Consider the following 21826-nt stretch of genomic DNA (forward strand, 5'->3'; position numbering starts at 1 on the left):
GAAGCACTTGGCCCCTGGGACTCAGCTTATTGCCTCATAAAGCAGGATGGCAGGATTATTAATGTGGCAGAACTGCAGGATTTTCCAAGCAATTTATGAGTTACCATGGCAGTTCATTAGCTCTCAGCCCAGTGACCCCTTCCTGGCGAGCATGAATCGAGCAGGAGGCACGCACACATCTAAATGTACGACAAATATCCACATGAAAAACACAACCAAGGCCATATTCCCTCCATTTTGTTCAGCACATGTCCAACTGCAGCACTAAAAAGTCACCAGTTATCAGGACTGATAACCAACCCACTGAAACACATCTAGACACAAAGAAATTAACAATCCCCCTTTTTTTTTTTTCCTTTTATCCCCATCAAGACACTTCTGCTGGATATCTGCATTTAAAGAACATCAGGTCCTTAGCAGAGGGTCTGCATTTACAGCCTGCATGGACTGCACAGGGAGCAGGTCTGGCAGTGGAGACAATGGACACCCTGAATGGCTCCCTTGACTTTCAGTGCTCAGAATAAGGTTTCACTTTACACACAAACAAGCCCCTCATCTCCACTCATGGAAGGATTTGAGAAAATATTTAACTTTCATGGTAATTATCCATAGGTCTTAAAATAAAGCACACACTTCAACGCTTCCTTGAGTCCAAGTGGCATTGTATGTGTGAAAGAATGCCACAGCTTTAAATGCAGTGCTGTTAGGACTTCAGCCCAGGCCAGGAAAACTAATCTAAGAAACTAGAGAGGAAAGAGATATAGAGAATTAAAGGGAGCCTTTGAAGTTAATAACTGGACAATTAAGAAAATGAAAAGATTTTAAGTACGGTAAGTTTTATCAGTAAGTATAAAACCACTATCAAGCTACTCAGAGATACTACAAAAAACCCAGTGTTTTATACAAAGAAAGACAGAGACAAAGGAAGATGTTTGGGGGAAGAGGAAACAAGGAGAGAAAAACTTCTAGTAAGTCTTTATTATATTTTTTTTTCTCAGTTGCATTAATGCTTTTTTTTTCTTCTTCTTCTCTAGGAATTTCAGGGTATTTTAAAGAAAAGGCAGAGCTAAAATTTTTTATATCTGCCTCTATTACAGCTGCCACGCTAAGAATTTAACCTCACCGTGCCTTATGTGCTTCCCAGAATGAACTTGCCTTTTCCTTTTGAAAAAATAATTAATGTATTTATTAGTGCCGTAATGGGACCCACATACTGGAAAATCCCACCTTCCACACCATTCCATTAGCTAAATCTGGCTGTAGACCAAGTTTTTGTGTTTCAGCTCCTGCCAAGGTTCAGGTTTGGTATGTTTCTACATTGGAGGATTTTTCATCTGTTTCCTTGGCTGAGCTAATGGGACCCCAATGCACTTGAGAGATCCCTATCACACCAGGCTGCTGGGTACTTGTTTGCTTCCATCATCTCTTACAAACGCATGAACTGGTGGCATTTCCCTCTCAGCTAAGTGATGCCAAGAGGCCTTGAACCCACAGTGCAAAGGGGTATAATTTGATATGGAGAACTGCTGACTTGAGACATTCCCACTGGCTGGAGTAATTACAACCAATATTTTAAAAATATACAGCTGGGCAAAAAGTTAGATGACACCTTTATTTAAGAGCAGATTCATCAGCAAGACTGTGTGCATCTGGCAGGAATTCTGATGTCCAATAAAACATGGAAGCTAGAGAAATGAACCTTGAAGAAATATGGATGTGGCTTAAAGAAAGCAAAGCTGTTGCCTCATTCATTCACCTCTTGGAGATCTGGAATAGGGCCCAGGTCCTGCTTTCAGGCTAGAAAAGGACAGTGTGGATATGATGACCTGAGAGACCTTGCAGATATTCTCCTGCCAGGACTGGGAGATATGACACATCACCAGCTCTTCCTAGGCCTTGGTCTACATAAACACTACCCAATCTGTCACAGGGACTTTCTCAGCTGTGATTTCTGCTAGCAGCTCATGAGCTTTTAGTTAATATCACCTTTTGTCACCTCATAAATTACTTAGTCGGCAGACTTTTTTTATGAGTTGCTATCAGAAGCAGACATATCAGTGTCATTCCAACCCTTCCCATGCTTTAGCACCAGAAGCAGAGTTCAGCTGCTCTCTCCCTGTAGTTGCTGAAGTTCCTCACAAAGGAAATGTCTGCATGAAGACTCTCCCACCCACAGCCATATCCATCACTGTTCTTGCTCTTGCTGCCCCTTCTGAAGCAGCACAGCAGGTCAGTAGCACTGGCCAAGGACACGTGGCAGTTTTCTCACAGATAACATCAATGACACATGGCAGGACATCTCTGCCACAGTCTGGCAGGCAGGTGGGGACAGAGAGGAGCAGACTGACTGCACTGCCTGACCTCAGAGAGTGATGGGGTCACTGATTTGAAGGGTTGAAGTGATGCTCAGAGAAACCCATTTGTACACCCATCACATTTCCCAGGCTGTGCCAGGGTCACTGCATCTTTCACTGATCTCCAGGAAACAGCAGCAACAGACAATATGTTCCCAAGTGCAAGAAGTGGGAAACAGGGATATGAGATACACAATAGGGAAATGCAGTCATGCCCATTTGTCCCAGCCTGTCCTCTTTCACTTCCAGAGTTTTGGTGAAAGTAGGAGAGCACTATAGCAGGAGCCATAATGTGTACAGCTTTAAGGAAACCTGAAACAAAGAGACAGCCAGCAGGAGGTTTTCTACACTGGTATCATTCTCTAGGCCATAAAAATACCTAATTGTTTGGTTTTATCATTTCTTCTAAAAGAATTCCAAGACTTAGTTCTGTCCGGCACAAGCACATGGAACTGGAATTTGATTTCTTGTTTATTTCATTTTCACATGTTGAAGGACTTTGCTATTTGAGGTGAGAAACATGTCTGTTGATCACAAAATCCAGTTCAGAGACATGTCTGAGATCATGTTTTTGAAAAGGAGCCATGGCCACCTTCAAAGGATGAGGCAGATTTTACCCACAGAAAAGCAAAACATGCCATTTTGTGCTCTCAAGTGTGACTCATTTCCTGATGCAGTTAGGCTTGGACTAGAGAGCTAAGGTCAGATTAAGAGATCAGTAGTGCCTTTTGTAGTGGACTTTGAGACCAGGACCACAATTCTAGAATAAGGCCATGGAGGCCTTTGAAGGAGAAATCCTCGTGGAAATACATCACGGGGCTCTGTTTGTTTTCCCTGGATTTTTGAGGGATGGAGCTCCTGTTTTTCCTTCTACATTGCCTTCATTTCTGTCAAATCCCCATGAGGATAAGCTTCTCCCCAGTCTTTTTATGAGAAGAGTGATATAAAAACATCACCTTCCTGACTAGAAAATTCACAGGGCTTTGCATGGATAGCCTTGCTACTTCTTGCTGCATCACTTCAAACAAAACCCAGCCTTCCTGCCTCTCCTGCCAAATGAAACAACAGCCAAATGAAAAAACAGCCAAATGAAACAGAGCTGATGCTCCTGCATCAATGTCTCTGCTCCTCAGAGTGCTGCACATCGACCATGCCCTAGCCACTACAGTCAGTGTTTTAGTGACTCTATCTCAAATGCTTTCTGCCACACTCAGCATGCTGCAGTCACACACAGAGAGTGACCCACAGACCCATTGTGGCTGAGGGCACAGAGGGCTTCTCCTTTACTGCATGTCCCACTGTCTGCTCAGCACATTCAGTACAGCACCAAAATTTGCACTTCCAGATGGATGCAGAAAGGAACACAGAGAGAGAGACACTGAGCGGATCCTAGTGACAACTGTGTAAGCAAAACCCTGAAGGAAATATTTTCAAATACGTCTGCTACAGATGACCAAAATGTCATCACAGTAAGAAGACAGATGTTTTTATACTACAGGGCTAGACAGGAACAATTTTTCCTCTGTTGCAAAATAAGATGACTAGTCAGGTAAGAGCACAGTGTCTGCCCAATGCTATGACTTAAGCTCCCAACTGAGAGCACCATTTATTTTTTCTTTTTAATATCAGTATTTTGTTAGAAAAACTGTTGCAATGTTCACCTGAAAATTAGGCAGTGACTTTGTACTAATGCAGTGGATGAGTATGGTTTGGTAATGAAGTAATAAGGATCCTACTGATAACCGCAGCTTTTCTGCAGGATGTCAACATTCAGTAAACATCCGCTGAGCAGATTGATTTCACTGACAAATTTTTCTGCCTTGAAAAAGCAGATGAATGGGTTAATAAAGACCATTTCCACATTTTTTTGCTTTTTCTATAGAGTTGCTGAATACAAAAAGACACAGAATTAAACTACTCTGGTGATCCAAAGTTTTCCCTTGTTGATCAAATGAGAATCACCATGAGTCAACTGGAAGTTCAACAACTTTTTGCATCTTATTCTTCACACACCACTCTTCAACAAACATAGATCCCAGTGAGAATTAGAGAATTTTGTAACTTACCACAGGTGTAGATGACATTAAGATGCTTTTGGATGCCTGGGTAACAAGGATCTCCAAATTCATAGGTGCTGGCATATATGCTGCAGCTTCTTTTCCCATGGCAGCGCTTGATCATGAGCTGGAGAGCAGTAGCTGACTGACACTCTAAAAGGGAAAAACAATACCGCTCTGTGAATATATATCCATTCACAACAGAAATTGCCTAAAAATAATTTACCAGTTGCAGACTGTGAAAGCACATACAAGATTTGCATATTTAAAAGGTTTTGTGTTTACATGAGAAGGTGTATCTGACTCTAACACGTCTCTAATAAATTGGAAGATCACTGAAGAATCAGAAACCTCCATGCATCCAAATAAAGAGGACTGAGAATAAAATGTGTTTCATCTTTGTAACAGCCACAAGAGGTGTCTCAAATCCCCCTCTCTGGCCCCTGTTGAAGACAAAGGTGATCAGTGTCTCTGTCTGCTCTTAGATGTTGCATTTCTAAATCGAATGAAAATTACTATGACGTGTAATATTATAGTATTATCATCTACCATATAAGTAGAAATGGTGTTTTAATCACATTCATTCCATGCAAGTAGAAACATTTTTCATATTATAAATTTAGGAATATGGGAAGTTCCAAAAGTAAGTGTTTTCCCAAGTATTTTTCTCTATCAGGTGGTCTCACCTGTTTTTTTACCTAGGCTGAGAACAATCTGCACAGAGAAAGTCTTGAGCATTTAGGTGCAAGACTGACAGTTTGCTTTCACTGTCCAGCCAAGACTAAGCTCAGGGGGAAAGTCACAAGGAGACATTTCTCTCTCCAACATCAAATTGTTGCTAAAAGGAACAGGACAACTACAGAGAATGGAATACAAACTCCTTTTTGTCACTAATTGGGAGGACGGGAAAGGAAAAATGGATCTCAAAAGGTAGCGAGTGCTGGAACCAGCTTAACAATAAAAGCCATGAGAGACACAGGAAAGCCACAGAAAACCAAGCCTAAAGGGTAACACTTCTTTTTCTCGAATCAAAGGCAGCATTTTATTTCACATGCTGCAAATGACAAAAGAAGAAGGCTCCATGAGAACATTTTCTTACTGAATGACCCAAACTTCCTTAGGGAATTTCTGATCCAGTGAGTGTCAGAGGTTTCAGTTGAAACATCTGGCATGCAGAGCAATCCTGATTCATTGTCTCTTTGCAAATGTCCAGTTAGAGAAACTCAGTAAATCTAAACACTGCAGAGGTTTTCATGGAGGGTGCCTATTCTTTTTATTTGTTATTGTTCCCACACAAAGCAGAGAACATCGCACAACTGTCTGCTTAGTGGCTTTGCCCTCTGGCACAGGAGCATAGTTATCCACAGGAGTGTGAGGAATTACACAGTGCTGGTCCTGTGAGAGGCATAACAAGGCTTTTGCACCTAGCACCCTCAGAGATGGGCAGCCTTTGGGACATTCTTCATTTATGAATATGTATGAACTAAAAAACTAGACTCTGCTCTCCACCTTAACAGATTGAATTGACTCTTCAGTTGCCAAAGCCGTAGATTCTTCAGACTGAAAATGCTTCTAAAAGTTTTATTTGTCATATACCCTCACACTAACATTGACAGCTTTTCTAGCCATCACTACTCATGTCCTGGTATTGATGGCCTCCTTCCTCCCATGCAGTTCTGAGTAGGTCATGGTCTCCACCCAAACTGATTTTAGCAGCAGCATCTGTATCAGGAAACCAAAGGGGGCTAAATTACGGACACACCTTTTACCCTCTTTGTTTAAGTGATACCTCATATCTCAGAATGATTTTGCCAATTCCAAACAGGTAATGCAGCCTGAGATATAACAGGGCTAGTCCTAATAGTCAATTTGCAGAAGGCCTGCACTCTACCTTTGGGGCTTTGAACAACCTGGTCTAGTGGCAGGTGTTCCTACCATATTAGGGAGATTGGAACAAAATGATCCTTAAGGACCCTTCCAACTTAAACCATTTCAGAATTCTATGATCTTCTGGACTGCCTAGGAGAGTTATCCAAGCCAAGACAACATGCCATGGACCATGCTACAGTTTCACAGTACAGATCTATTTCCAGTACCTATGCCCCTGATACACCAGTATACATGTAACCCCAGATACCCACCTTCTCTGGGCACAGACCAGGCCACCATAGTCACAAATACCCATAGTGAAGTCCTCAACTCTCCAACTGCCAGGTTGTTTAAGCTCAACCTGCACCAGCCAAAATGAGCAGAAGAATAGAAGGAACTCTCTATGCTTCAGTTACAGGTGATCAAAGTCCCTCACATAGAAAGTAGGGCATCAAGATTGTAAAAGCCCCTTTTACATGGACTTTTTGCAAACCATAGGATGAAAAATTATATCCAGAGAGAAATGTCACCTGCTGGGACTGAGGCACATAAACCATGTCATAATTTATCTGAGAGCAGTATCTGGAGCCTATCCACTCCAACCTCCTCCCCAAAGAACAGCCAGCTTTGATGTTACATCGTGTTGCTCAGGAATTTGCCCAGGCAAATTATGAAAATCTACACAGAGAAATATGTCCCAAACTCCTTGGGCACTTGATCCTGGGCTAAGCCCATCTCCAGGTGAAAATTTTTTTCCTTGTATGTAATCATGTTTCTATTGCTGCAACTCATGTTTATTACTTTTAGTGTTCATCTACTGTTTCCTTCTGTGTGTTTCCAAAAAGAGTCATCTGTAGAACCATCTATTCCTTGGTAAAAAAACAGAAATAAGATCCCACCCAGAGCTTTCTCATCTGGAAACTGAACCCTGTGCCTCTCAGTATTCCCCCATTTGCTGTATACATGCTGTATGCTGCAGCCCCCTGACCAGCTTGGTGGAGCTTCACTGGATTTGCTCCAGTTTTACAACATCTCTCTTTACCTGGAGAACCCCATACTGGACACTTCATTGTTCTAGTTAAGCTGTCAGAAGTGTCCTGCTCAATCCAGTACCACCTACAAACCCTGTCCTAGGCTATTACTGAAGATTTCAAGCAATCTCTGACTATTTTTAAGTGGCTGCCAGCATGACTTCAATATAGCACAGTGGAGGTTTCTGGTAGTGCTCTATTTCCTTGGCTCTTGCTGCAAGCAGTTACGGTTTAGGCAAGCCTTTCTGTTTTCCCTGACCTCCAGACCCTAATGAGCACCAGAATCTTGTGAATGCAGGAGTGGCAGAAAGTCATCTGAGATATCCATGTTACCAGATCCAACTAAACTCTACTGACCACAACAGTCTCCTACATGGTAAATCCAAATGTTCTTCTCTATTTTCCCTATGGTAAGACCTGAGCCATTCTCTAGGAAGCAGTCATATTTTTCTAGCCCTGAAAAAAAGAAATGGTGTCTAGGCACAAATTCTGACCAAGCATTCACTTCAAAGACTTCCTTTTACTTGCAACAGGGAACTTTCCCTGGTTTTGCCTCCCGACAATTTCTATACAAAAGTGCCTTGTACATTCCCATAAAGGCCAGGGCAAGCAGCCTGCAGTGTTTAGAGGGACTACACTAACACTGAAATTAGCTTTGTCTCCCGTCTTGGACTTCTTGGTCTGTCAATATGTTCACCCTCCACATAACACATTGAACTGGAAAATGTAAAAGCAGCAATAAAAACCTCCAAATGGGATCATCTTCCTTACACACTTCAAGAGGTTTCTGATAAGGAGTTTATTTAGCTGGGTGCCAAAATGTCATATTCAAACATCTTTATTCCCTCACTAATGAGTACTGAAGATGTCAGTAACACATCTGAGAGGTGGCTGAGTGATAGATGAGGCTGCAGCACCTTCATAAATCACAGTCACCACCATGTCATCCAGAGCTCTAGAAGGGACATGGTATTTTTTTTATCCCTGTGTCTCAGGCTTTTAAAAACACTGAATTCAGTCCTGTTTGATGTTATGAAGCGCACATGAGTAATTTAATTTCCGAATGTAAATGAGTCCTTGGGGACCTCATTGAAGTGAGGGCTCCGATTATATTAGTACCTCTTCAAAAGGTGATTCCAGGTCAGAAGTCTTCACCCCCAGGTGCCCATCCTCAGAGCTCAGAGAGGCAAGAAAACAGAGGGCTTTTATCCTTAAATCATACAGTTATCCTGCCAAAAAGATGCAGGGAAGCCAAGCCCAACAATGTGGTGCAGCAGAGTTGGGCTATGGCCTCCTTCAGCTGGCCAAATTCATTTTTTCCAGGTCTTCAGAAGGGGGAGACTAGACATGGCACTTATTGTACCAGATGTCATGCTCATTCAGGGCAACATTACAGTTGGACTAGATGATCTTAGAGGTCATTCCAACCTTAATGATTTTATATTCTACAATCTCCTTTCTTCTGCTGCTTGTTTGCTTGCTAAATGTAAATTCCAAATGTTTTATGAGATACTACCCTGGCACCAGTAACAAACAAGTGACTCCATGTGTCAGAGATGTGGGAAGGACACTCAGAAATGCCAACATCATTATCACTAAGTCTGAGGTAAGTACTGCTAAGCAGAGCCAGGCCCCTGCTGAGAACCTCTTAAAGCCCACAAAGCTCAAATCCCATGATACAGCAATAAAAACTGCTTTAAGACCTCATAGATGACAGAGAGCCCTCTTGGAATGGTTGGCCCAGAGTTACCCTTGGCTTTCATTAGTCTTGGATTGCTTCAGTACACTGGCAGAGAGTACATACAAATCCTGGCTATGGTGAAACTTTCACATGTGAAAGCATTTAAAGGTATCATCTGTGCTTTTCAAATATGGTATTTTCAGCTAAAGTTGGGGTGGGGGGGGTGGGGGGGGTGTGGGATCAGCTCACTTTATTCTCTTTACCTCTGGCCCCACTTTCTAGAAGTTGCACATCCCTCCAGTCTTGCTCCTGGTGCAAGGCGAATTCCCTTCCCAGGATGACTTCACAAATACAGACCACTGGCCAGTTAGATTTCACAACCCTTAGTTTAAGTCCTCAGTGGATAATTCACCTTACCAGATGAATTTAGTATGATATGATTCCTTGATCTACTCCATCAGCCCAGCCTCAGAGTAAAAACCCAAACCAGGGGAACTGAGCCATGATGGAGGATTTTACCAGCTGCAGCTTGCAGACCGCGTTGGCTTTAAAACTGGAATTGGTCTCGGTGATGTAATGTCCATATCATCAAGCTCACCACAATGAATGGATTTTAGTCAGTCTAAGGCTGCCTCCCAGCATGACTATTTCTTTATTACCTCTTCCTGGTGAAAAAAATATATAAGAAACTGGAGCCAATGCCTATTAATCATGTCCTTAATTTTGGTTACTCAGTGTTACTTGTTTTTCTCCAGTAAGGGTGACACATCCAAATCTGAAAGCCAAGACATGTATTGCTGCTTTTTATTGCAAAACCTATCTGGTTTGAAAGAACGTTTCCAAACTCTTTAATTTTTGCATTTTGGTAACTCTTAGATGGTCTGGTGGAGATTGGAGCCTCTTCCAAGGCAGCAGCCATCACAGACGAATCCACAAACAGATTTAAATCCCAAGTTTTGAGAAGGGTGAATAATCCCACAGTGAAGTTGGGCATATTGCAGATGTTCAAGAACATCTGTTCATCTGTTAATCTGCTCAAGATCAGACTCACCTGGCACAGCCATGCTGAACCTGCAAAGGTGGGTTCCTGCACAGATGAGACAGGCTGTCCAGAGCAAGCAGAACCACACACAACCAGTCAGGTGAATATATTAGCACTCTGTGAAGCTGCCAGGTAGGAGTTTTCCACAGGCTGTCCATGGATCTGGAGAGGCAGCAGGACATGGAGCTCAACCCAATACCAACATGCATGCATTTTAAAAAGAAAGAAAACTGGAGCCTGAGAAAAAATTCCACCCACTCATAAGGGGATGAGTGAGACTCTCTGAGTCTGTGAGTTTTCAAGAAAAATGGGGCACTCATTCTACTTTTTTCAGCCAAGAAAATATAAGACCTTGAGGTGTCAAAAGGACCAAATGATTGGCCACAATTAAAGACTTCAGAAAGCTGATCACTGCCTAAAATACTGTTTCCAGCAGTTCATACAAAGTAAGTGGTTTGGAACTGGAACAGGTCTGATGGTACCTGATCCAGAGACAAATTCTGTGGGATGCTTTGGCTCAGTGTAAAGGTACCAGGAGCAGACCCAAACCCGAAATTAAACCATCAGAAGAACCCTAGCTTTCCTTGCTGTCTTTTGAGGAGCAGGTGAAAGGATCAACTTTAGATAAGTTTTCCTTTAAGGGAAGTAATTTACAAAAAAATTACAGCTTGAGGAGGACTCTCCTCCCAAGCAGAGGACAGGATTTTCCTCTAAAACACACAGCCTGATTTCCTGCTCATGAACAAAAGAGGAAAAGTTACTTGCTGGGAGCTATGAGTGTGAGAGGACAGAAGGAAAGATGGAAGAAGTCAATTAACTCAGAGGAGAGAAATTTAGTTCCTGCAAAGAAAGCTGACAGATATCTGAATCAGTGCTGTGGTTATCCACTTGTCTGCCAAAAGAGAGTAAATTTCAATGGAATGGCAGAAGGGACACGAGCAGGAAGTAACTCCAACCTTTTGGCTGAGGCAACTGCCTAAATTCCTTCATGCTTTACCTAGGAGTGACTGAATCTGAAGAAGGACCTTTATCAGGAGGGAGGAAACAAAGCTCTCCTGGTTTTGGGCAGTTTCTCATATATTTTAAAGATGTTCCTTTAGCTATGGTTGATATAAACATCAGCTCCTTCACACAGGGGCAGCTGCTAGAGGTGCCTAAGCCTCAGCTTCAGCCAGAATTAGGCATCCAGCAGCCTGTGAAGGATGTCTTCATGGAATACCAATGAGTCAGTCTGCACTCTGTCAGTACATCAAACCCCAGGCATTTTCAACTTAGCCCATGCCCATTAAATTTGATGTTCTCTTTAAAAGCCAGTGAAGAAGACTGCTAATAAAGATGTATTTTGTCCACTTTCTCTCTCATTTAGCAGCCTGGGGAGGTAATTTCTTTATCAGTGTAAAGCGGTCACACAGTTTCAGTTGGGGGGGGGGGGGGGGGGGGGGGGCAACTGAAATATACTGGATTTCTCTTCCCTGCCATGGCACACAAGCCTTAATAGATGACAAAAGAAGTGAGTTGAGTCCAGATCCACAAGACAAGAGGGAGAAAACCAAACTACAAATACTTAAGTATCCTTAAGACCAACAAATGTGAAGTTTAGCCAATCAAAACCAAAGACTGCCCTTAAACAAAAAAGGTACAGAAGCAGAAGTGTATTTACATACACAGAAGCAGCTCAGGAGCAGAAACCCCAAACAATTAAAAGGTGAAGTTCCCTGCTGGTATTTGTAAAATGGTAAGTGGTCAACATCATATTACAAATAGCAGCAGAAAATTTCACGTTGATAGAGCTGTATATAGAGCATATGTATTGCACACTGTCACTGAAAACAACTGGCTAGAAAGGAAATCTATATCCAAACTTTAGAAGGATGTGCAGAGAAGGCCAGCTTTACATTAAAAAAGCATGTTTTACAGAAAGAGAGAGAAAAATTAGTCACCACGCAGTTCATAAAACTTTGGAAACTTCAGCAGTAGACCAGAAAAGAGAAAATTATCTTAAAAGAAACCAATCACATTTAGAGACTGCAACTGAAGAATTCATTATAGGTTTAATTGCAGATCCTATAGCTACATTTAGAAATATTTGGTTGACTAATGTGAACTTAAATCATCTTATCACCCTTGTGTCTGGAACCAAAACTTTCATAAGACACATGAGCCTCCAGTTCTGCAAGGACTGACACAGAGTGTGCAAAGTTGTGCAAATTAATAACATTTCTTGGGGTTTGGGGGCTGAAGTGAGAATCCAAGGACAGCTTCAAGCATGGCTCCAAGAAGTCTCAGAGAATAAAGAAGATTTGGTGTGGCAATGGCAGTTAAATTTGATTATTTAATTTGCAGCAGAGTGGATCATGGGCTGTAAGGCATTCAAGGGAAGAAGTGAAGAAGGTAACAGCTTTAGCATCAATCAGTCAAAGATAGAGATAGTGCTTTCAATGTATCCACTTATCTGTGAAGTCCTTGGGTCCATTTCTCCTTCCCATTCATTACAGCCCAAAAAAAGTCTTTTTCTGAATGTGGGGATACTCAACAGTGCCTAGACCTAGGCTGAAGCAAGGTCTGAACTTCACAAGCTGAAGGACTGGCCCATTTTCTAAAGAGATTATCCAGCTGACACAGCCTGCAAATCACTTCTTGCCCTTGGTTCCTAAAATACAGCAGAGTGTGCCTGCAGACTCACCGGTTTCACATTACCTTTGTTTCTCAGGCTCTCATAGTGGCAATTTTGCAATATTCTTGAGTGACATGTGAATTAGGTGAAGGAGAATTTTATCAGTTTTGAACAAGTTACACTGGTTTTCATTCAAAGCAACTCCATGGAAACAAACATGCTGCATATTTAAATACCTTAAACATTGCCCTTTTATTTTTAGGATTGTCTTTTGGGGTTGCTTTTAACTAATAGTTGGGCAATTGCCGTCTTTTATGAGATCAGCCACTAAGGAAGTTGATATTACTGATACAAATACTCACTTTACTTCTTTAACTATCATACCAATAGTATCACAGAGCCTGCTAGTGCTATTTAAATTACCAGTTTCAGAATTTTTAATTACAATCACTGCGTGGGGTCATACTCCACTATAAACAGTATTTCAAAAACAACTTGAACCTTGGTTTAGAGAAAGATCTTGTCCAGACTCCCATTTGAATGGACTTTTTAATTATTTTTTAATAGCTATTGTGTGCATATAAAAACAATTTCATATAAATCATTTTTATGGCTCTATGGAATCCAACAATAGTTGGAGTTTTCTAGAAACAGCTGTAAAGTGATTTTAATTACCTCCTGGTGTTTTGAGACAAAAACTGAAACATGTAAAGAATCTAAAATTGAAGAACACATTTCTGAAAGCAGGCTTTGTTCCACTTTAACTCAGCATTCTAAATGGGAACTGCATTTCAATTTAAATTTAATAAGGTATGATATGTGAATTAAACAGCAACTGATATTTATTTAGCCTTCAGATTTGGATATTTGTGGGGTTTATTGCATACAAACAGATTGGCCTCTAAAAACATGTTCTTAATCATGAGCTAGACACATAATAAAGTAGTTTCGACCCTGAATGTAAATGAAGCATACACAGAGTCACACCTACAGGAGGGGTGCTTTGGAAGCCTGGAGTGCTCTGTAGAGAGGAATGACAGGGTCTGATCCCCCCAGCTGCTGCTCATCCCACAGACCTGCACTGCGCTGCAGCTGCTTTAAAGGCCAGACAGGGAAAGCAGGGTGAAACACAACAGTCTTCCAGCCCCTTGGATCTGCTGAAGGTCAGCTGTTCTACATGGCATTGTCTGCCCAGCACAGATTTCTGTGGATATCCCACCCTTTCCTGCAGTCCCAGCCACCCTCTGCTTCCCTCATCAGTGCCAGGGGTTACTAGTCCTCATCGGTCCAGCTCCACACTTATGGGGCTTTTTTATTTTTAAGCATTTGACTTAAGAATAAGATTAGAGCACAGCCACAACCTTGTCCTGATGGGAACAGGATGGAAAATGGTCATAGATGGTGAAGCAGAAGAGAGCCAGAAATGCAAAGCTGGAGGGGCAGCAGTTTCTTAAAGCCAGCTCTTGTGCTGCCAGGAACACGTACCCTGGAATAAAATGGATTTTTTTACTGCATGTACTTCATATTCATTCTCATGCTAGATCTGGTCACAGATAAACAAATTAGAAGGGTCCATTATTTATATGGTGTAATAAATATTTATATGATGAGTCTGCTTTAAGTCTTATAGACATCTGCATTAGAAGGGGAAAATCAAAACAAACTGCGTTGGATCACCTTTTGTCACTGCATTAGAATGAAAAATGCCAGGGAATGAGCATCTAAAGCACAGGCTCATTTGCTGAACTCCTTCCTCTGTGTCCATTATCAGGTCCCATGAGTCAGAGAGTGCCACTGACCATCTGAGTTTCCTCAGGGCTTTGTAAACACATTCATTTTTCCCCTTTACAGAAGCACAGGAGACTACTTGTATGTTGAGTGACAAGGACATTTCATTCTCAGCAGAGTGCTCAGCTTTATCCACACCCCAGGACCCAGAGCCAGGCTGCAGAGCCAGGGTTCCCACGATCTTGCACCGACTCCAAAACCAAGCCCAGATTCCTTCTACCCGGGATGAGCAATTAAATTGCTTTGAGCTTTTTGTATGAGTGATGGAGAAAGACAGGGTCCTTAAGTAGGAGTCCTGGATCCTAGGTTAGAGGTCAGCTGAATACATCCATCTCACTCTCTGTGGTTCAGGGAGGGAGCTACTGTAAAAAATAATGTGAACAAGGCAGGTGTTCTGAATATGACCAAAGATATTGCTCCACTAAGCAATAAAAAAGGGTAATCATTTTACATCCAAGATCTTCCTCCTCAGTCTTCTAATTAGATCACTACCTTGCACTCAGACACACTTAGAAAAACGTCATTTTTAAAAATTACTTCTCTTGGAATAAACAAGCCACTTGGAGATGCAGGCAGAGGCAACTGTAAACAGCAGGAAAAGGGGGTAAAGGGCTCACTTGGCTGAAGGATATTAATGGTTCATTGCTTGTAAATAGCCCTTTCCCCAGAGACCTCCCCATGCTCTGTGTATGCTCTCTGCACATGCTGGCAGCAAAGTGGAGGCTTTATTAAGAGAGTTACAAATAAGGTCAAATTCTTTTAGGAGCTTTTTAGAGTTCCCAAGGCATTCAAGGAGGGCTCCAGCTGTTTGCAGGGGTTTCCCATTACTATCAGAGACATAAGTTCCAGCATGTTTACAGTTAAAAGAGGATCTTGACAGATTTTTCACTTCAACATGACAGCAATAGGATGGAGTCTCCACCATAACTTTCTCTTCACAGATGCTAAACACATTCACACAGACATTATATAAAGAGAAAGCATGTGTATGGCATGGCATGGCATTTGAAGGGTGACTTGGGGATCTTTCATCACCCAAAAGCAGCACAGCAATAGCTGGGTTAAAAGGACTGCAACACTGGGATACCCCAGAAACCAGCTGAGCGCTTAATGTAGAATCCAGGGAATTCACTGTTAGAAATTCAGCACTTCTACAGGAGTACAAGATCGTGTTTTTCAAGGCAAAAATGACACAAATTGAATTGCTTTACCTTACATATGCACTGCTCTGTTAGGCCACCTGTCCTCCCATCTTAGACCTCAGTTCTTTAAAAGCATCACCTGTAGAAGCTGTATATTTCTAAATTCAATCCAAATGTGCATTTTGTCCATAGAAAGTAAAATGGAATCAAGTTTTCTGAGTTGTTTTTCATTAGGAGAGGAAGAAAATATAATCTTCACCACTTTGGGGGTAAGTATGACTTCTCCACTCACCAAGTAGTTCAGGTTGTGTGGATATAAATAATCACTGTGAACTTATGCAGGGCCTACTTCCCATCAAAGTGCACTTTGCCAAGGCTCAGACTTGATACAAATCATCAGTCCCATGAAATTCAAACAGAATAAATCTCCCATGTACAGAACATAGCTGGAAGTGGATGTTGCTGCAAATTCATACGGTCATGTTTGTACCATCAGCTTGTTGTGAATGTCTGGGATCAAAGGCTGCCATGGAGCAGCCCTCCCCACATTGCAGGGCTGTGGAAACGTGCAGGGAAATGTTCTCCAGCTAGCAGAAGCTTTGATTTATAAATTGTGATGTTTCCACCTGCTTGTGAAGGAACAGAGCTGCCTGCTGGGCTAGGCAGGCCATGAGAAGAGCAGTTTCTGAAGCAGGCTGGGGCACCTGAGTGCTGCTCCCATAGTCACTCGTGGCAGCTGGGAGCACAACCCACTCCTGTCACTGCTGTAACTGGGGACAGGAATGGGAGGTTTGCAGGATGCCACGGGGAAGCACAGTGTGAATGTGCAGTGAATCAGCTTTTTGTTGATTTGGGTTGGAGGAGGATCATAAACCAGTTTCTCCTGTGGGACCAAGAGAAGCGCAAACTACAGCCACAGCTCACCTTCCCATTCCTGCAGCACCAGAGCTCTGCCCCACTGGGTCAGCTCACACAGGTAAAGGAGGAGAAGGTCCTGATAAGCAGAGACTGCCTCATGCCAAGGGGATCAATGAGCTGTAGCTAAAGAAACCTGAACAAGCACTCCCAAACATGATTGGCATATCAGGGCTGGAGCATGGTGAATTGGTGATAACCATCTACTCACCCCCCAATTTTCTTTTAGTTAAGCTCATCCCTGCCCCCACACTTCGGTCAGGATTTCAGCATGGTAGGAAACATCAACAGCTATAGTTTGTGTTTCACCCTACACACATAGTAGGCTACACACACAGTGCCCAAATGGCTGGGAAAGCCTGGGGAAGCCACTGCTCCATGGTGAGCTCCTCACATCTCCTCCCCAGCCCTGCAGGGCACGCAGCCAGCAGACGTTCCAGACACCATTCCCAGGCTCCCTTTGCTCTGATGCAGGCAGGACATACGACTCCCACAGCACCCCGGGAGCACCAGACTGACTTAAGGTACTTGAGACCCCAGCAATTCCAAACATGTGGATATTTGCCTCTGTCCAACAACTCAGTCATTTTTAGCATCAGTTCACAGCTTAAAACCTTGAGCTGGATTTTAGTGTAAAGTTTCCTCAGCATTCCCATCCCTGACTTGGCATTACACTGTCTTGTACTGGGCCTGCTCATGTAAGCAGTCTCATTTAGGAGCTGACACTTGAGGAAGGCTCGGCCTCATCCCAGCAGCAGACTGTGTGCTGCACTCTAGGATCTGACACCTCATTTCCTTGGGCAAACATCCCAATTTGTAGAGCTCACAAGGCCAGCAGGGCGTACAGGTGCTGGAGATCCTATGGCACGTGCAGCTCTGCTGCCAGACCCCACTGCTTGTTTTCCCTGTTTGTGCCTCCTGTCCTGTTTTCTGGTCCCACATACCCTGCTCTCAGCTAGTACAAGTTTCTTGACTTTGCAGCAGAGCAAAGAAGAGTAAAACTTTACCCTTTGTGGCTTCACATAGAGTTTTGCTTCATGCTGACACTGAAGAGCAGGTCCCTGTGCTGGTACCTCGTCACTGGCAAGTGCCTGTTCCTCTCAGCAGGGACAATGGAGTGGGGTACTCAGTCTGCTCCAGAAACACATCCTGTTTCACTGACTTGGCAAGATCTCACCCAGCAGCCCAACCACCACAGTACCCAGTGCACAGACTCAGCCCATCCCAAACACCACACCAAAGAGGTCCAGGCTAACCTGCCACACACATCTGTTTTGGCTTCTACTACCTGGCAACTGGGGGATTACAGGAGCACATCCAGGAGCACTGGTCACCTCAGGAGACCCTGCACAACTCAGCTGTGCTGCAAGTGCTCAGATTTACACAGCTACAGAAGTAAGACACTTGCCATGCTGCACAAATAACCTGACTGGCCTCATTCCACCTGTGGGTTTCTACTGACACCCATCATTTGCCTATTGTGTTTCCAAGCACTCACTTGACATGCTTCCATCTGAATAGCATTTAACTCCTTAAGAGCAATGGATTAGCAGCTGTGAAGCCAAAGAACCTCAGATACAGCTGAACAGATCCCAGCACAGGCAACTGCACCAGATCAAGGTTCCCTGTGCAGTCTCCTCTGAAGCCTTTCCCTTTCTGGAGGCAATTCCTTTGGGAAACCAGTTAATTCCCTCTCAGCCCTGCAGAGAAGAATTATGATGAGTGCTGAGCATGGGATTTTGTACTGTGACTGTTGCTTTCTCTGCCACAGCCTAAAATATTCAAAGTCATTTTATACAGGCTTAAGAACAGACAGTTCTAGTGAGTATTTTTCAATTATTTATCTTTAACTCATGACTGTAAGAGACTCTGATAGTCTGAGAGTAAAAGAGATACTTGAAGGTAGTGCAAGCCAACCATAACATGATGAAACTTAACAACTTGCTTTTTCAATTTGCTCCCTTACTTTAACTTCAGTAAAAGTTTAAAGGCAATGTCAAGGCTTCAGTGGCTGCAGATGGCACACCACATCCCCAGATAATATCCACCTCCTCTATATTACAGGCATGGTGGATGAACGACCACAAAGACAGAAAATTGAACAAGAAATTCAAGCACCTTCAATCATATAATCAGGTGAATCTGTGAAAAGCCTGTGGCTTGGGAACTCAGCTAGAACATGTTGCTGCACCTCAGTTTGATGCTCATGCTGAAGCTCACCACTGGCTGACAAGGTACCACACCATCAGGAGCACCGCCATGGCAGGTGTCATGTCTCAGTCCTGTTTTTCTGACCAGGATCTGTGCCAGCTCTGCTGTGATGACAGTAAATGGAATTACCCTGCTCACATCAGCGTGTCATCAAGCCATTCCCCAGCTTACCAATCATGGGCATCCCCAGGCTTTGGTATGGGCACTCCAGGCTGCCTCCTTGTGTCCTCCCAAAGATAGCAGAGTAGATGGCTATCACCATGCTCTTCTTACAGCTCAGCCTCAGCTTGTCATCTTCACAGGCTACTTTACTCTTGTATTCATCTGGAAGCAAACAAACACTTAATTACTCAGCTGATCAAGAGGTGGGCTCCCAGCAGGGCAGGACCCTCTCACCTCCCCATGGCGTGAGCTCAGCAGAGGCAGCAGCAATTCTGGGCTCAGGGGTGCACCTCAGCTCCCAGCACAATCCCAGCCTTAGCACAACCCCACCCTGAGCACTGCATTTGCTACAGGAGCACTGATCTCTCCCATTACACATTCCCTCTGTGGCATTATCAAGATATTTAATGAATGTATTTTAACCCAGGACATGCCAGTTCTGTTAAATAGCCTGTAATTTAATTTTGCAGAAATATAAGTGAAGAGGCATGGCATTTTAGTGTTTTCTACATGGTGATATGGCAAGGGAAGGTAAAATCCCATCTTCAGGAACCTGTCTCACTCATGAAGCAGCCCATTATGTGCCAGGCATTTATTCTACAATCACAGCAGCTCAAATGCAAATATAATCATGCTCCATGGCTTTTTTTCACAGCAATTCTTCCATGGCAGATCCAATAGAAGTTATACTAAATTTAATAATTATGGGAGTTGCTCCTGCCTGTTGCAAACACAGATATGCAAAAGATTGTCCCCAAATCCTTTTTGAAATGAGCACTCTTGCTCTTGTGAAGTTGGTAGACCCAGAACAATCATTCAGTTTACATCTCTCAAGGAGACTGGACAGTCATTTCATAAGAAATCACGTGTCATTCCCTTGTCTTTACCATTATTATTTGGAGTATGGGAACCTCTAGAGGTCCCAACCTAGAATAGGCCCTTCCCGTGTGTGCCTGCCAACATACCACAGCAATCAAGAACTGTTTTGAAAACAGTTTTTACAGCAAGATATTTATACATGTGAAGAAAGAGACTAAGAAAATGGAAGTAGCATGAAGAGACTAAAAAACTGAGGTGGCATGTCTGTGGACACCCCAGGCAACTCAGGGCAGGAACAAAAACTCAAACAGCCAGGAATAAAACCTCAACATCCCCAGCCTCTTTAGGGTGACCTCCCACTTCCTTATGCTATTTACCATTTGAAATGTAGCCACAACAGCATCCAGATTGCTAAATGGGAAGGGTTTGTGACCCATGGTTAAATCCCAAGCATGATCAGTCATTTCCTCTTGAATGCCTCTATTTGTACCAGGTCAAAGTGGTGCCATAGAGCAACAAGGGCATGATCCAGTGCCTGGGGCTGCCCCTGGCCCTGTGTCACTTACTGCAAAGACATGATTTCTGTCCTTCCCTTACATGGTTCTCTGTGTCTAATATCTCACACACACATACACATATCTATCTATATCTATATATGTATATAGAGATAGAGAGATATAGACATATAGAGATATGAGAACATATGCAAAGTCCATATGCATAAAACTACTCAGCAACTGTGAACACTAGTTAATAATTAGTTTATAAGTTAATATTTAAATCTTTAGACCATGGCATTCAGCACTTCATGTGACATCTTTTACAGTATTGTAAGTTAAGGTTCAAGAATCATATTTTCATATTCGAGATCAAGGGTGATCTTTCCAAGCTGAATCATAGAAAAATTTAGGTTGGAAGAGTTCTCAGGAGGTCATCTGGTTTAATCCATGTTCAAAGAAGGGTTAACTTCTACCTTACATTAGATTTTTCTTAGAATAAACTGCATGGAAAAAGCATGTATTTATGCCAAAACAGAGGCATGCTGATTTAAAAGAAACATCTGAGAACAAAATGACTTTTCATGCTCAGCTTGGAAATTCCTACTTGAAGCCAAAAAATAGCCTCCTCAAAATAGCCAATTACCTGGTGATGAGTGCATCAACTGGAATGTGAAAACCCTGGTCCGAAATTTCAGTCCAGCTGAGAAGTTTACCCTTGGACCCTCTTCCAGTACACCATTTTCCTTCACACTCTGCAGCCTTTTTACCAAAATCCCTGAATGTTTCTAGTTTTTATCCCCCTACAGAGAAACTTTCAAACTCTAAAATATTTAGTGAATGTGAAAACACTTTGTGATCCACCTCTCTAGATTAAGATATAATTAAGGCCTCACTCTTTCATGGGACAGTCTGTGCAAAGAGCAGGCATCCCTCAGCAGTAGCTACAGGGGTAAACTCACAACCACTGAGTGCATGAAACAGTGGCAGAAATCAGAAATAGAAGCTCTTTGCACCTGCAGAGTAAGTAAAGAGAGAAAGACCTCATATATCTGTGAAGACCCAATGGTGGACTTGATAGGGTCAGGTTAAGTGTTGGACATGGTGATTTTATAGGGCTTTTCTATTCCAAATGGTTCTATTGCTCTATGTCCATTTTATCTATGTAGGTATTTCCTCCACAGTCACCATGAAAGCCCCTGAAAGATACACTGAACACACCAAGGGGTTTCATCTTCACCTATAATTGTCTCCCATAGGAATTTTGTTTCTTCTGTGAGGGAAATTAAATCAAAGCTTTAATCTGCCTATTTCCACTTTCCTAAAGTGGAAAACTTAACAGAGTATAATAAAACTTTATCTATTTAACAGAATTTATTTTTTCCTTAGGGAGAAAACACGGATTCAAGCTAAAAGCTTGACACAAACTCTCCAATAGGACAGCTATACATAATATATGTTAAACCTCTGTCACAGAAAAGAATGCTTGTGTCTCACTGAAGTGGTTGAGAAATTAAATATATGACTCAGTTTAGAAAAAGAATAATTTTGAAGTCTCTAATGAGAGGGTCCACTGTGAGTGTGACATTTCTTACAGACTCTAACTCAATTTCCTCTTTCAATTTGGTTATTATTAGCTACATC

General features: G+C 42.6%; 1 protein-coding gene across 1 annotated transcript in view; it reads right to left on the reverse strand.

Moving 5' to 3' along the window:
• Nucleotides 1–21826, reverse strand: part of EVA1A (eva-1 homolog A, regulator of programmed cell death) — a 205045-nt gene that overhangs the window by 100043 nt on the left and 83176 nt on the right. Inside the window, exons 4-5 of the mRNA XM_066314697.1 lie at nt 18876–19028; nt 4421–4564 (exon numbers count right to left, since the gene is read on the reverse strand). Coding sequence (XP_066170794.1) covers nt 4421–4564; nt 18876–19028 — 297 coding nt within the window. The remainder of the gene's footprint in view (nt 1–4420; nt 4565–18875; nt 19029–21826) is intronic.

The sequence above is a fragment of the Sylvia atricapilla genome, chromosome 3, assembly GCF_009819655.1.
Source record: "Sylvia atricapilla isolate bSylAtr1 chromosome 3, bSylAtr1.pri, whole genome shotgun sequence".
Lineage (NCBI taxonomy): Eukaryota > Metazoa > Chordata > Aves > Passeriformes > Sylviidae > Sylvia > Sylvia atricapilla.